This window comes from Nothobranchius furzeri, chromosome 6, assembly GCF_043380555.1.
Source record: "Nothobranchius furzeri strain GRZ-AD chromosome 6, NfurGRZ-RIMD1, whole genome shotgun sequence".
Classification (NCBI taxonomy): domain Eukaryota; kingdom Metazoa; phylum Chordata; class Actinopteri; order Cyprinodontiformes; family Nothobranchiidae; genus Nothobranchius; species Nothobranchius furzeri.
The window spans coordinates 25,200,301-25,215,157 of NC_091746.1; the positions used below are offsets into that span (position 1 = coordinate 25,200,301).

At 44.1% G+C, this 14,857-nt stretch overlaps 1 protein-coding gene across 1 annotated transcript; it reads right to left on the reverse strand.

The window, feature by feature from the left end:
* Window positions 1-1,903: 1,903 nt before the first annotated feature.
* LOC107393122 (prostaglandin E2 receptor EP1 subtype) lies at window positions 1,904-9,903 on the reverse strand. The gene is made up of 3 exons (XM_015971305.3): window positions 9,729-9,903; window positions 7,926-8,830; window positions 1,904-2,394 (listed from the first exon to the last, which is right to left on the reverse strand). Exons 2-3 carry the CDS (start codon window positions 8,787-8,789, stop codon window positions 2,137-2,139), a joined length of 1,122 nt encoding a protein of 373 aa, XP_015826791.1. The 5' UTR covers window positions 8,790-8,830; window positions 9,729-9,903; the 3' UTR covers window positions 1,904-2,136.
* Between the last annotated feature and the right edge of the window lie 4,954 nt (window positions 9,904-14,857).

A 14,857-nucleotide genomic window follows, 5' to 3' on the forward strand; every position in this document is an offset into this window, starting at 1 on the left:
CACTCTCTCTCTTTCTTAAAATTTTTTTAATTACAATTGTCTATTTTTGCTCATTTTAAATATATTTTTAAACATTTTCTAAATGATTTTTTATATTTTTACATTTTTTGTTTTTGTGAAGCGCCTCGTGATTTTCATCTTGAGAGGCGCTATGGAAATGATAGTTTCTTCTTCTTCTTCAGGACCGTTTGGTAGAACAGATGGAAGCATCAATTCTGCTCCCTAGCAACAAATTGTACAGGAGAAGGCATGACCTTTGACCTTGAACAGGTCATTCGTGCTTGAAAACCCTCCAGTGTCAAACCCTTTCAGACCATGGGTCCCCAGGAAAAACTGTCATTGATTACAAGTCAGCGGGGATATAAAAGGTATTTTCTAATCTCGTTTCATATGTTTATGTTTATTTATTTGGCAGACGCTTTTATCCAAAACGACATAACATTTTTAACCTATAGGGCATGCTTTGATCTATGGGGGGAACACATATATGCATGGGGAGAACATGCAACTCCCCGCAGAGAGACTGAAACCGGGTTTCAAACCTGCAACCTTCTTGCTGTGAGCTAACAGTGAAAACAACTGCACCACCGTGCAGCATATATCTGCCATGGATTTCACGTATAAAGTTTGTGAATTTTAATGATGCATTCTGATGCCAAAAACGTGCTTATTTTCCAAATGCAGCAACAGTTATTTTAGGTTTTACGTGGAAAAATGTGTAGAACTACTAACATATTGATGTCCTCAAACCAGACATGGAGAAGTCAGTGGCTGTGAGTTTAGCGGGATTCGATCCTTGCAGGTGATCGGCGGAGCAGGAAATAAATCCTTCACTGCGACATGAGAGACTCATTACTGCATCGCCACACTTCCCTGGGTCCTCCACTCATCACACACTCACGTATTCAGCACCAGAGCACCACTGGTGTGAGAGGTTCTCCGCTCAGTAACATCAGAGAAGGAGAAACAGCCAGCTGCTACCACTTCAGCTTTAGGACAAACTACCAGAATCCCAAAAAGAAAATCACCGTTTCAATTCACGGACAACAAAAGATATTTGGACCTAGAAAACGGCGACTGGTGTTTGGCGCAATCTCGTTTCCTCTGACAATGTGGGCTTCTGTTTCCAGTAGAAGTGTCTCAGAGAAGATGCCCGACTGGAGGCGTGACTGTTCTGTGATCGTTTTTTGCGTTTAAAACCTAGCTTGTTTGCAGATATTCAATTGGAGCTTTTAACATAAATAACGATGGCTTTGACATCTGCCGATAACTACGGGAACATTTTGTCATATAAGATCAAATATTTATGAACCATTCAAGTTTTATTGTTTCAAAACAGAGGAGTCAAAAAAAACCCACAGTTCTTTTGATTAAAAGAACTTTTTATTATTTACATTCAATTTACACGCCCTCAGTGCACTGAGAGTAACGTTCAAGTATGAACTTATAAACTCTTACCTAACTTCACATGTAAACACACAGAACGTTTGCTTTAACACACAAACATGCATAATCGCCCCGGGATTTAAAAAAATAAAAACAAGAAAAAAAAACTTTTACATTCCTTAATAAATTACATTCAGCAGAATTTTTAGCATCAGCAAAACACGTAAAGTTTGGGAGTTTGAAGTTTCCTCTGATGTTGATGCAGCTGGCTTAACCCTCCCACTGACTTCATGGGTGTCCCCGCCAGCAAAGTTGACCATTGAGCAGGATTGATGGTTTATCCCTTGAGGTCCACGTGGCAGGTGGTGCTCACTCCTCACCCCTGCCACGTGGACCCAAGGGATAAACCATCAATCCTGCTCAATAAACAACCTTCTTTGCGGGGTCACCCATGAAGACAGTGGGAGGGTTTAAAAAAGACATTTTCATCCCATACATAAATATCTCTTCTGCAATCCTTTGAGCTCTTGGAGACAAAGCACAGATACACACATGCCCTTTCATAATGTGTCTTAAAATAATAAGGAATGTTCACGTATTGCAAGTAAACAATGAAGCTTTTGTTATATTTTGTGCAAAATCAAAGCCATAGTTAGCTTCCATTTGTCAGGTCATCACAGCCTCACAGTTTGCTCCTGATACGGTTTTAGACCAGTCTGTCTCCGACAATGTTCAACCAGCTGTGCTCAGTCAGACCTGACTCACCTCCTTCTGCTCCAAGCTTGGGAAGGAGCTCTTCTCCCAGCGGCCCATCATCGATCCCCTCATTCCAGCCTGACACTTCACAATGAGGTAGATTTTTCGGAGCACGGTGCGACGCAACAGGATGTAGACCCATGGGTCGAGGATCTGGTTCCACCCGGCCAGCCTCACTCCCATGTGCATCAGGGTCTGGTAGCTTCTTGAATTTGTGCTCGCTGGTCTTTTCACGGACATCAGAGCAAAGATCTGCAGTGACAAAGCATACAATTCGTCATTGATTTAGATGACTTAAAACACGACTTAAGTCAGATCAAGAGTTCTGATAATGTTTGTAAAGCGATTAAACTAATAGAAATGTTAAATCTGTGGCATTTAAAGCAGCAATCTAGAGCTCTCCCTCTTTCAGAAATTATGTATGATTTTTTTTAGACATCTGTAATTGTGACAGCCTTACCCTGGACTGTGATGTAGGTTATACATCTTTTTTTTTCTTAAGTTTGTCCCCATTTCAATTTGAATAGAGCGCCTCTGAGCATTAGCCAATAGCGTTAGACATCTGCCTACAAACAGACTTCAATCACAGAGCGAGCTCGATAATCTTTTGGATGTACCTAGACTGATGCAGAGCTGAGTGCATTTCTTATGGACAAGTGTCTTTGTATATATATGTATATATATATATATATATATATATATATATATATATATATATATATATATATAAACACACACAAACACACACATATATATATATATATATATAATATATATATATATATATATATATATATATATATATATATATATATATATATATATGTGTGTGTGTGTGTGTGTGTGTGTGTGTATATATATATATATATATACACACACACACACACACACACATATATATATATATATATATATATATATATATATACACACACACACACACGCATATATATATATATATATATATATATATATATATATACATACACACACACATATAGTACATATATAGGAGATGTTAACTACACCTATTTGAAACTGTGTAGAAATATGAAAAAAATTCACATTTTACACTTTGGATCAATTAAACTCTATGTATATATTTGTTTTAATAACCATAATTATTGGAAAATACCAAAATGAACACTGACAGTTTGAAATTGTGTCCTTGGTATTAATAAACAAATCTTTACAATGTGCAGTATTTGTAAACATGACAGGAAATGACATCATACTATCAAAGCATTAAAATGTGTTACTCAAATAATGTGAGGAGGGAAACCAATGGTTTCTGACTTGGGGTCCCCTCGACTGCATGGCGTCCCCACAATTTTGTCTGTGTTGAGGTTGTGAGGTCACCAAGATTATATTTGTTAAAACAATAAAAAAAAAAACAATAACACACCCAACAGTATAATCAAAACCCTATATAACAATTGTAACTGTATGAATGTGAAAAGCTCTTAATGAATCACTTTTGATGTTCGTATGCCGGTAGAAGTTGTGGTAGGGGGTCCTGGCTTACCTTGGACATAGGCAAGGGGGTTCTTAAGGAAAACGATTGTGAACCACTGAGTTAAACTAAAGTTAGGAATTTTTTAGAGTTATCCCTGCACTAATTTACCAAAGTGGACTGCCTGAACATTTTTTGGGCCGCCTGAATGTTTAATTCCTCACAAAAACACTGAACCCTGATCAGCCATAGCAGTGCCACAAAACGATCGATCGACCAGATGCGTCGCTCTGCACGTTTGGTTTGGTTCAGGTCCAGCAATCTCCTCCCCTTTCACTCCCACCAACACTTGCTGTTCCCACTTCTAAACCCAGAGGAAACCCCGGATGCGTACTCACTAAGCAAATACTTTTCAGATCATCTCATTCAACGCTTTTCCCCAAGCCATGGACATTTTCTCCCTTTAGACTTACATTTTTCAGCTGTTATCAGCATAGATATCAATATATTGTGTCTGTCATTACTGGTAGCTTGCTCAAAGGGCGGCTTGCTCCGGACTCTGATTGGTTCTTTTCTCGACTAATCCCGCCTGTTCCATTTGCTAACTGGTTCTTTTTTCGTTCTCTCGTCTTTTCCGTTTTATGATTGGATTTTTGTTACTGTCAGTTTTTGCTGACATCTTTAATTTGTCGATAAAAATATCGATCGATATTTGTCATAATTTATGCTATATAGGGAGCCTTAGTCACTTCCGTATCATGGATCCCCGGAAGAACGAAAAAATTAATGCAAGTCAACGGGGCTAAAAACGCTATTTTCTAATCCACTTTGCCTTACGCCCTGGATCGCACGTGTTGTACTGCAATTTAAATGAAAAGTAACGATGGGTTTTTTGACCACGCCTGTCATGTACTTTGAGATTTATCAGCTTGTAAAAGTTCGTAATTAGCATGTCTACAAACTAGAAATCGGTACATCGCATATGTGACATCACCACATAATCTCCTCCCCCCTAGCGTAGCTGCTACCACATGACCAGATTTATGGTGGTTCTTTCCTCCTGTGGGAAGTTTCCTGAACTTACAGCCCTTTTCCCTCAGTTTTCTCCGTGTCTGGTTCGATGACGTCACTTTCGTGAAGCGCATTTGTAGTTCTGGACTTATTTTCACACAAAACCTAAAATATCATTCCCCCCGTTCGAAAATAAACGCGTTCATGGTATCAAAATGCGTCTTTAAAATTCACGAACATCATGTGTGAAATCCATGGCACAAAACAAGCGGAATAAGAAAATGCTGTTTTTAGCCCCGTTGACTTGCATTCATTTTTTCGTTCTTCCGGGGACCTGTTATGCGGAAGTGACCTATAGCAGTTCGTTTGCAAAAATTAATTTGTCACAAAAAAACTGAGAATATTAGACAAGGAAATGAACACTATTACAACAATATCACTGTTCTGAGAACTTATAATCATTCGTGTTCACCACGTCTTACACGCTGATGGATGCAACTGAAGCACGATTCTGTACTAAATAATGTTCCCTCTCATTTTTTTATTCAGATAAAGTTCAGATCTGTTTTGTTCGACAGCATGCCAGAAACAAGCTAAAAAATGTCACGTAGGTCAGCCTTAAAAGAATAAATAACCGAAAGTCATTAATAAATAATTATTTTCTAGTAACAAACTGCAGAGATTAAAGGTCAGAGTTCACGATGAGTTGTAATGGAGCTGCTTAATTTTTCCGGAGGGTCAGTAGTTCTTATTTTATTTTACTTTAAGTAGTTGGACTTTCAAGGTACTAAGACTTTTAATGTGTTTAAATGCACATTAAAATTAGGGCAGCCGAGTCTATAAATAGTGCTTAGCATCACATTATATACGGCCTGACAAAAAAAGATCACAAACCAGTTTCCCACTGGTCTGACGTGATTGTTACGCATTAACTCACTGAAACAGATGCTTAAAAGATTTCCACTGCAGTCGGACTTTTACATCCTCAATATGAAATTGAATCATCTAGAAGTAATTGATGCTAAATAAAGCGTGTGATGTTTTATTTGTCACGCAGGAATCCTGCTGATGTTCGTTACTAAATCCAAGTTTTATCAACCGTGCCAAAGTCCTTAGCTGTTAAAAATGTCAGCCAAACTGAACTTGATGAATTAAATCCAACGTTAAGAACAAATACTAACAAATAATCAAAACTCAATCATTATATAGGTTTGTTTTCTAATTTAAACATCAGTGGTGTTTGATGCAACCAGAGCTGGCTTCTGGGCTCGATGTTTGCCCACAAACGCATCGGTGCCAGGTGCTGTTTCACTCTTGTTCACCACTCAGAAGCACTTTACAGTAAAAGGCCCCTTCCTGCAGCACTCTATATTCCGTTTATAAAAATGCTGCGCTGTCCATCAGACGGGAGGACATTAGGTGTTTCGTGTTGTTGAGGTCAAAAAAGGCCTTGGATATGAAAAGCTGGATTTCAAACCAACGAAGGCTCTAATGACAGCTCGACTGCTTTAGTTTTATTCTTCTATTTATCAAAAATGTAGAAAAATATGTAGCTGACTATCTTCTTTTATAACCTCTAGATGCTTAAAACTTCTTCATAGTAAAGAAAACAGTCTAATCATCAGGGTGATGCACCAATTCAGGGCCGATATTGATTTCAATTCCAATTTATCTCAAAGAACAAAAACTACCAGAGAATATTGGATGTTTTTTCTCCAAGTTTCTATTGAAAATGAGGATTTTGGAGACAAAAATGTCCATGCAGAAAGTTTGTTATCATGGAATGCAAATGTCCACTTTTTTCGCGTGTTTAAATACCAAAGAAAATATGAAATTTTTGGGTTTCAGATTGTGCGACTGTGGTGAACGTTGTCCGATTCCGATCACCAGCCAATTCTTTGGGTGCATCTCTTACTTTAATCATTTGAGTTGACTTCTGGTTAGATTTAGTTCTTGGCACCGGAGAAAAAATATTCTACGATGGCAGGTGGAGCACTGAGCACGCTCTTATCCATCTGCAAACGCAGTACAGTGACGCATTAACGACACATAAAGCAAGAGTGACATCCAGTGGTCAAATGTGGGTACTGCAGCCCATGTATTAAAACAAACAAGTCCACACTGAGTAATTGTTGCCAGTCACGGATCAGCAGCAGAAGATTCAATGACAGTGTGGAGCAGGGGTGGAGTGGGACCAAAATTCGGCCTTGGCTTTTTTACGAATCGTCGGCCCACAGTCGGCCCTCCCCATTGGGAGAGCGGTGGGGGTGGGGGGTGTTGCCGCCCGCGGACTCGTCTCTAGGCCGAATGCAAGATCTAACATGGACTGGGACTGTTAATTACAAGCAGGGCCAGACCGCTGCGACCGGGAGCCCTGGCCTTCCAGATCAGTTCATTGTCCACGGGCGGAGATCAGCAGGACATTAGCTACATGCTAACGCGGTAAAATAACTATTATGTCATTGCTCTACCGCATTTTTCTTGCTAAAAATGCCTGGAAAAACTCTGTTAGCTTCGGGTTACCATGTAGCTAATGTTCTGCAGATCACCAACTGTGGAGTAGTGTCGACCCAAGCTGGGTAAGCAGCCCACTTGGCTAAGCGGCCCACCGGGACAGTGCCAGAATGCAAGATAGGCCAGTCCACCCCTGGTGTAGAGTGAAGATGAGTCGTACACAGTAACTTGATACATTTCAGTTTAATATCGAGTTGTTGGTCATCGAAAAAAATAGGTTGAGATATTTTTAGAGTCGATCGACCATTAGCACGGTTAGTGCAAAGTTAGCCTCTAGCCTTCTTTACTCGATATTAGAGTAAAACAAAAAAAGTTTTAATTTCTTTGGCTTCTAGGTCACTCTTAACTCTTCTACTGCAGTTGGGTCGGTGCCAACACAACCACAGTAGAAGAGTTAAACTGGCTTCCATTTTGTGCACAACACTGCTGTTCTTCGATGGCAAGTGTCGCATTGCAAATGTCGAAGTAGCAGTGTTTACCAGCAAAGACTTGGCAGTCTTGCGGGCTCACATATGATTGGCTCTGGCACCAGGAAGTATAGAGGTGGGGCAGACTGTAAACAAAGACTTTCTTCCTCTTCGGTCCCAGCCAGCTGAGAAGGGAATCTGTTTCAATGTAACCTTCCTTCCAGCATGATTGCGACATTAGACCATTTTGTGAATATTTCTTACATACTGCACCTTTAATGTGCACAACTGAACATTTGAATTCTACACAGCTGGGACAATTTTACAACCCAAGCACATTTTGTTGTTTTAGCTCCTGATATGACTGTTTTTTTGTTGTTGTAATTGAGCATACTTACAAGCAGGGGGCTCCAGCAGATGCATGAGGTGACCATAATGCCAACCAGCTGCACCACCATCTCTATGTCATGAGACTTGGCTGAGTGATGGGAGCCGGGCTGCCTCCTGATCCGGGCCAGCACCAGCGTCAATCCACTAATGGTGTTACACACCATTGCCACGGCCAGTGAAGCCAAACCGAGTCCAGAAAACAGCGCCACAAACGCCACGTCCACTTCCTTTGTGTCGTTGAGCACGTTGATGAAGCACCAGGTTTTTGGTTCCTGGTAGGTGTAGGAACCCAGCTGGAAGCAGGGCAGCAAGGCCACGCACAGAGCTGCCAGCCAGATGGCAGATAGGCACAGCTTGGTGCGCGTCTTGGTGACCAGGGATGAGTGCAGCAGTGGTTTGGTCACACCCAAGCATCGCTCCGCAGCCATGGCACATCCCATAAAGAGCGGGCACAAGCCAAAGAACACCATGCTGCCACCCAGGAACTGACACATGCCATCAGAGGAGTCAAAGTCCTCAGGGCTCACACCTCCAATCAGGTAGAGTCTCAGAACCAGGGCGCCAGGAATCACATGGCCGAAGAAGTCTGTGATCACCAGAGAAGTGGCAAACAGGAGGAATGTAGCCTTGGAGCGCCGGCGCTGCAGAGAGTAAGCGTTCACCAGGATGAAGAGAGCCACAATGTTGGAGATGATGCCCAGAGACATGGACAAGGCAACAACGATGGTGCCGCTGGTTTGGTTCTGGTCAAAGGTAACATTTTCCTGCTGCCCTAAAGTTGTCACCATGGTTTCCATTTCCCCCACTCCTCCATTTACCAGGCGAGGCAGGAACAGGGAGGCTGAGGAGTTGAAGTGGCTCACCGCTAACATCTGTGAAGTCTAAAGCTCCAGGGGCCCATCATCAAAGGAGGCTGCAAAGGAGAAGAGAAACGTGGTCCAAAGTCACCATATTCATGTTAAAGCAGAAGGAAATCTGAATAAATGAGACGTGAAACAAACAGCGTTTCTGCACGCTGCCTCAAAAACAGAACGAGGGAATGAGCTATGAGAGGAATGTTTATAAGCTCTGATTTAAGGGAATCACGGGAACACTGAAAAATTTTAAATCATAACGTCATTTAAAGATCTCCTTTTAAGGTGTACTGTCCTTATGTTGATGTTTATTTGACTTGTGTTATTATTTGAATAAATAACAGGTGTGATTTTACAAATAACAGTTAGATCTTACATAAAAACTTTAGTTAGTGAATAGGGCCAAGAATCTTTAGTGTTTTTTCTTTGGGGCGAGTGCTCAGTTTCCTTATTTTTCCTCTTCAGCCTGAAGCTAACTGGGAGCAAATTCTTTAAAAGTCCTAAAAATGGGTTTCCCAAACATGCTTAGTTTAGGTTTACAGTTAGTAGATTTGGACTTCTGTTCAACTGTTTAGAAAAATAAAAGTTGTGATTTTATACATTTTAGTTAAATCTCACATAAAAGTATTAGCTGGTGTTTACTTGTGTTTAAGAATCATTTTTTTGAGTGCAGATTTGGGACAAAAAAACAAAACCAAATGGGATTTTTTATACTTTTAAATTAATAAAGTCTTGTTTCCTCCAGATGAATGCCTATATGTGTATAATTTGCACCAGTTGTCCCATTTTATATAAAGTACTGCTGATTAAAGATCTTTCAAACCACCTTATAGGACTTTTAATCAGAAAAACATTTTTGGTTTTACATTTAAATTTTCTTTTACTCCGAAACGTTTTCATTAAATTATTATGATGTAAAAAATTAAATAAAAAATAAAAAAAAGAACAAAAACTCACCAACGAGATTTTCTTCTTCAGTCCTGATTTTTTTCTTGCAGAAACCAGAGAAGGGAAACAACTGAGTGAAGCTGAAGTCATGTTTCTCTGCGGGTAAAATCCACCTCTGCGGTAGAAGGAGTCGTCTCCAGGAGCGCGTTTCCTCCGCAGGCTCCGCGTCGGTGTCTCATGACGATCTGGCTGAGAGACGCGCAAACACCGTCTGGTGGTTTTATACACGCTGTTCTTCAGCCTGTGTGGGCGGGCGTCTTTGTTTCTGCGCGTCTCCAGTTAGGTTCAAGTCTGCTGCAGTCTGTTTACATTACCTCTATCATCACTTATGAATAAAAAAAAGCAAAGATCAGGTCTGTTTTACCTCAGACGTCCTCCAAAGTTGACAGGAAATAGTTAATGAGCCTCCTTGTAGCTCATTCTGATGCTGAAGATGTTTTTAAGCTCCTGGGTCGATCTGGAGAGATTCGGTTCCACGTCTGCATCATTATTTTTGCTGCTGGATGCGCAACTGTGCGCTCAAAATAACCTCTGGAATATCAGTTGTCCAGCCTGATCCTGGGTCAGCAGACAGCAGGGAGGTCAGAGTCAGGATCTGAATAAATGACATCAGTCTGCTGCAGAAAGGTCAGATTTTTTCATCCAGAATTGGAAAAAGTCAGAAAAACAAGTGGATGAATCAGGTTTAGAGAGATTGTTTCATTATCAGTGGATCTTTGGGGACATTTTAGGAAATTATAAAAGAAAAAAAGAACCTCCACATCCTTTAAAAATGTCCTAAATGTTTCTGTTTCTGCATCTGCTCCCTGAAAAAGACATTTATCCTCTGGTAAATAAAAAAAATGTCACAAGCAGGTTTAGTTTCCATGCAGACTGAAAACAGGTGTTTCACCATTTTGGGTCAAAAGCTGAGGTTTGGAAATCGGCCAAAGCAACACATCAAATTGGCTGCTGGTGAGCAGGAAGCGGGTCTTTGGGGCTGTTGCACAAATCGATCTACACAAACATTTAGTTTGTAATTGTGATCAAACGCAAAAGAACAGGTGAGAAAAAAACCCCATCAATTAACCGTTTGAGAGAAGGAGAGATGTTCCAAATGTTGATAAAATAACTACTAAACTTTATTTATATAGCGCCTTCGCATGGCCCAAGGACCAAACAAAGCGCTGCACAGCAGAAATGAACATAAAGAAATAAAAACATATAAAACCATTTAAAAACCAACAAAATCATCTAGGAGAGGGAGCAAAAAGTGCAAAGCCACCCATTAACGAGACTCCTCTTGCGTAAAAGCCAAGGAATAAAAGTGTGTTTTCAGACGGCTCTTGAAATTGCCGAGCGTGATGGCCTGTTTGACGCAGGTAGGTAGCTCATTCCAGAGCCTCGGCCCCAGCACAGAGAAAGCACGAGCTGAGTGACTTCTTGTTTCTATTTTGATTTTAAGGTGAAGCACTTTGGGCACCTTCGGGCTGCGTAAAGCGGTTTACAGTTCAGCTTTGATTGATTGGCTAGTTGGTTGGTTGAAACGCTAAATTTGAAGGAAAGAAGAAGAAGAAGAAAGAATTCTATATAGCTCCTCTCAAGATAAAAGTCACAAGGCGCTTCACAGGAACAAAAAAAATTTAATTAAATTAAAAAAAGATTAAAAATGTGACTGAAAATGTAAGGAAAGGGAGAGAGAAAATGAAACTGAGTAAGAAAAAGATAATGAGTGGATCCAGCGAAAGGCAAAATAGGTAGAAAGAGGGAGGGGATGAAGGTCCCACCAAAGCCTGAACAGGTGAGTTTAAAGGATACCACTGAGTCCACTGGTCTCAGGCTCAGGGGGAGAGAGGTCCAGAGTCTGGGGGCCACAGCAGCAGATGATCTGTCACCTTTGACCTTTAGAAAGGTAGAATTTAAACATCAGTGTCGGTCAAAATGACCATTTAAATTCCCAAACTGACAAGAAGCCATACAAAGCAGAACAGATGGATCAAAAAATCTTTCAGCTGTACTCTTTTTGACATTTGATCTTCAGAAGGAAGGTTTGAATAAACTAGGGTGGTTTTAATGTGCCTAAGTGGCATTTGGGAATACTACTACTACTCGTCGTCGTCGTCTTCCTCCGCTTATCCGGGTCCGGGTCGCGGGGGCAGCATCCCAATTAGGGAGCTCCAGGCCGTCCTCTCCCCGGCCTTGTCCACCAGCTCCTCCGGCAGGACCCCAAGGCGTTCCCGGAACAGATTGGAGATGTAACCTCTCCAACGTGTCCTGGGTCGACCCGGGGGCCTTCTGCCGGCAGGACATGCCCGAAACACCTCCCCGGGGAGGCGTCCAGGAGGCATCCTGACCAGATTCCCAAACCACCTCAACTGGCTCCTTTCGATCCGGAGGAGCAGCGGTTCTACTCCGAGTCCCTCCCGAATGTCCGAGCTCCTCACCCTATCTCTAAGGCTGAGCCCGGCCACCCTACGGAGGAAACTCATTTCGGCCGCTTGTATCCGCGATCTCGTTCTTTCGGTCATTACCCAAAGCTCATGACCATAGGTGAGGATTGGGACGTAGATCGACCGGTAAATCGAGAGCCTGGCTTTCTGGCTCAGCTCCCTCTTCCCCACGACAGATCGGCTCAGCGTCCGCATCACTGCAGACGCCGAACCAATCCGCCTGTCGATCTCCCGATCCCTCCTACCCTCACTCGTGAACAAGACCCCGAGATACTTAAACTCCTCCACTTGAGGTAGGACCTCTCCCCCGACCCGGAGGTGGCAAGCCACCCTTTTCCGGTCGAGAACCATGGTCTCAGATTTGGAGGTGCTGATCCTCATCCCAGCCGCTTCACATTCGGCCGCGAACCTACCCAGCAAGAGCTGAAGGTCAGAGCTGGATGAAGCTAGGAGGTCCACATCATCCGCAAAAAGCAGAGACGAGATTCTCCTGTCACCAAACTCGACACACTCCACACCACGGCTGCGTCCAGAAATTCTGTCCATAAAAGTGATGAACAGAACCGGTGACAAAGGGCAGCCCTGGCGGAGTCCAACCCTCACTGGGAACAGGTCCAACTTACTACCGGCTATGCGGACCAAACTCACGCTCCTCTGGTAAAGGGACTGAATGGCCCTTAACAGAAAGCCACCCACCCCATACTCCTGGAGCGTCCCCCACAGGGTGCCCCTGGGGACACGGTCATAAGCCTTCTCCAAATCCACAAAGCACATGTGGATTGGTTGGGCAAACTCCCAAGCCCCCTCCATCACCCTTGCAAGGGTATAGAGCTGGTCCACAGTTCCACGGCCAGGACGAAAACCACATTGCTCCTCCTCTATCTGAGATTCAACTATCGATCGGACCCTCCTCTCCAGTACCTTGGCGTAGACCTTTCCAGGGAGGCTGAGGAGTGTGATCCCCCTATAGTTGGAACACACCCTCAGGTCAACCTTCTTAAAGATGGGGACCACCACCCCGGTCTGCCACTCCCTAGGAACTGCCCCCGATGACCACGCAATGTTGTAGAGACGTGTCAACCATGACAGCCCTACAACATCCATAGCCTTGAGATACCCAGGACGAACCTCATCCGCCCCCGGGGCTCCGCCGCTGTGTAGTTGTTTGACTACCTCAGCAACTTCTGCCCCCGAGATCGGACAGTCCATCCCCAGGCCTCCCAGCTCTGGTTCCTCCTCGGAATGCGCATTGGTGGGATTGAGGAGCTCCTCAAAGTATTCCTTCCACCGTCCGACTATAGCCTCAGTTGACGTCAGCAGCTCCCCATCCCCACTGTAAACAGTGTGAGCGAGTTGCTGCCTTCCTCTCCTGAGGCGCCGGACAGTTTGCCAGAACCTCTTTGGAGCCGATCGATAGTCTTTCTCCATGGCCTCACCAAACTCCTCCCACGCCCGAGATTTTGCCTCGGCAACTGCCACTGCTGCACCCCGCTTGGCTATCCGGTACCTGTCTGCTGCCTCCGGAGACCCACAGACCAGCCACGCCCTGTAGGCCTCCTTCTTAAGCCTGACGGCTCCCCGAACCCAGAGTGAGGGGGTTGCCACCACGACTGGCACCGGCCACCTTACGACCACAGCTAGCAACAGCCGCCTCGACAATCGCAGAGTGGAACAAGGCCCACTCTGACTCAGTGTCCCCCACTGCTCTCGGGACGTGGTCAAAGCTCTGCCGGAGGTGGGAGTTGAAGACCGTCTTGACAGGTTCTTCTGCCAGGCGTTCCCAGCAGACCCTCACTATGCGTTTGGGTCTGCCAGGTCTACGCGGCATGTTCCCTTGCCATCTGATCCAACTCACCACCAGGTGGTGATCAGTTGACAGCTCCGCCCCTCTCTTCACTCGGGTGTCCAAAACATACGGCCGCAGGTCAGATGATACGACTACAAAATCTATCATCGACCTGTGACCTAGGCTGCCCTGGTACCAAGTGTACCGGTGGGCATCCTTATGTTCGAACATGGTGTTCGTTATGGCCAAACTGCGGCTTGCACAGAAGTCCAATAACAAAACATCGCTCGAGTTCAGATTAGGTGGGCCGTTCCTCCCAATCACACCCCTCCAGGTCAAGCTGTCATTGCCCACGTGAGCATTGAAGTCCCCCAGCAAGACAATGGAGTCCCCTGATGGAGCACTATCTAGCACTCGTCCCAGGGACTCCAAAAAGGGTGGGTACTCTGAACTGATATTTGGCCCATAAGCACAAACAACAGTCAGGACCCGTTCCCCGACCCGAAGGCACAAGGAAGCTACCCTCTTGTCCCCCGGGGTAAACCCCAACACACAGGCAGAGAGTCTCGGGGCTAACAAAAAGCCAACCCCAGCCCTCCGCCTCTCACCCGGAGCAACTCCAGCAAAGTAGAGTGTCCAACCCCTCTCCAGGTCTCGGGTTCCAGAGCCAATGCAATGTGTCGAGGTGAGTCCGACTATATCTAGCCGGTACCGCTCAACCTCTGCCACAAGCTCCGGCTCCCTCCCCGCCAGCGAGGTGACGTTCCATGTCCCAAAAACTAGTTTTCTTGTCCGGGGATTGGACCGCCAAGGCTCCCGCCTTGGTCTGCCACCCGATTCGCATTGCACCGGACCCTTCATGTTCCTCCTGTGGGTGGTGGGTCCACAGTTGGACGAGCCCATGTATCCAGTTTGGGCTGGGC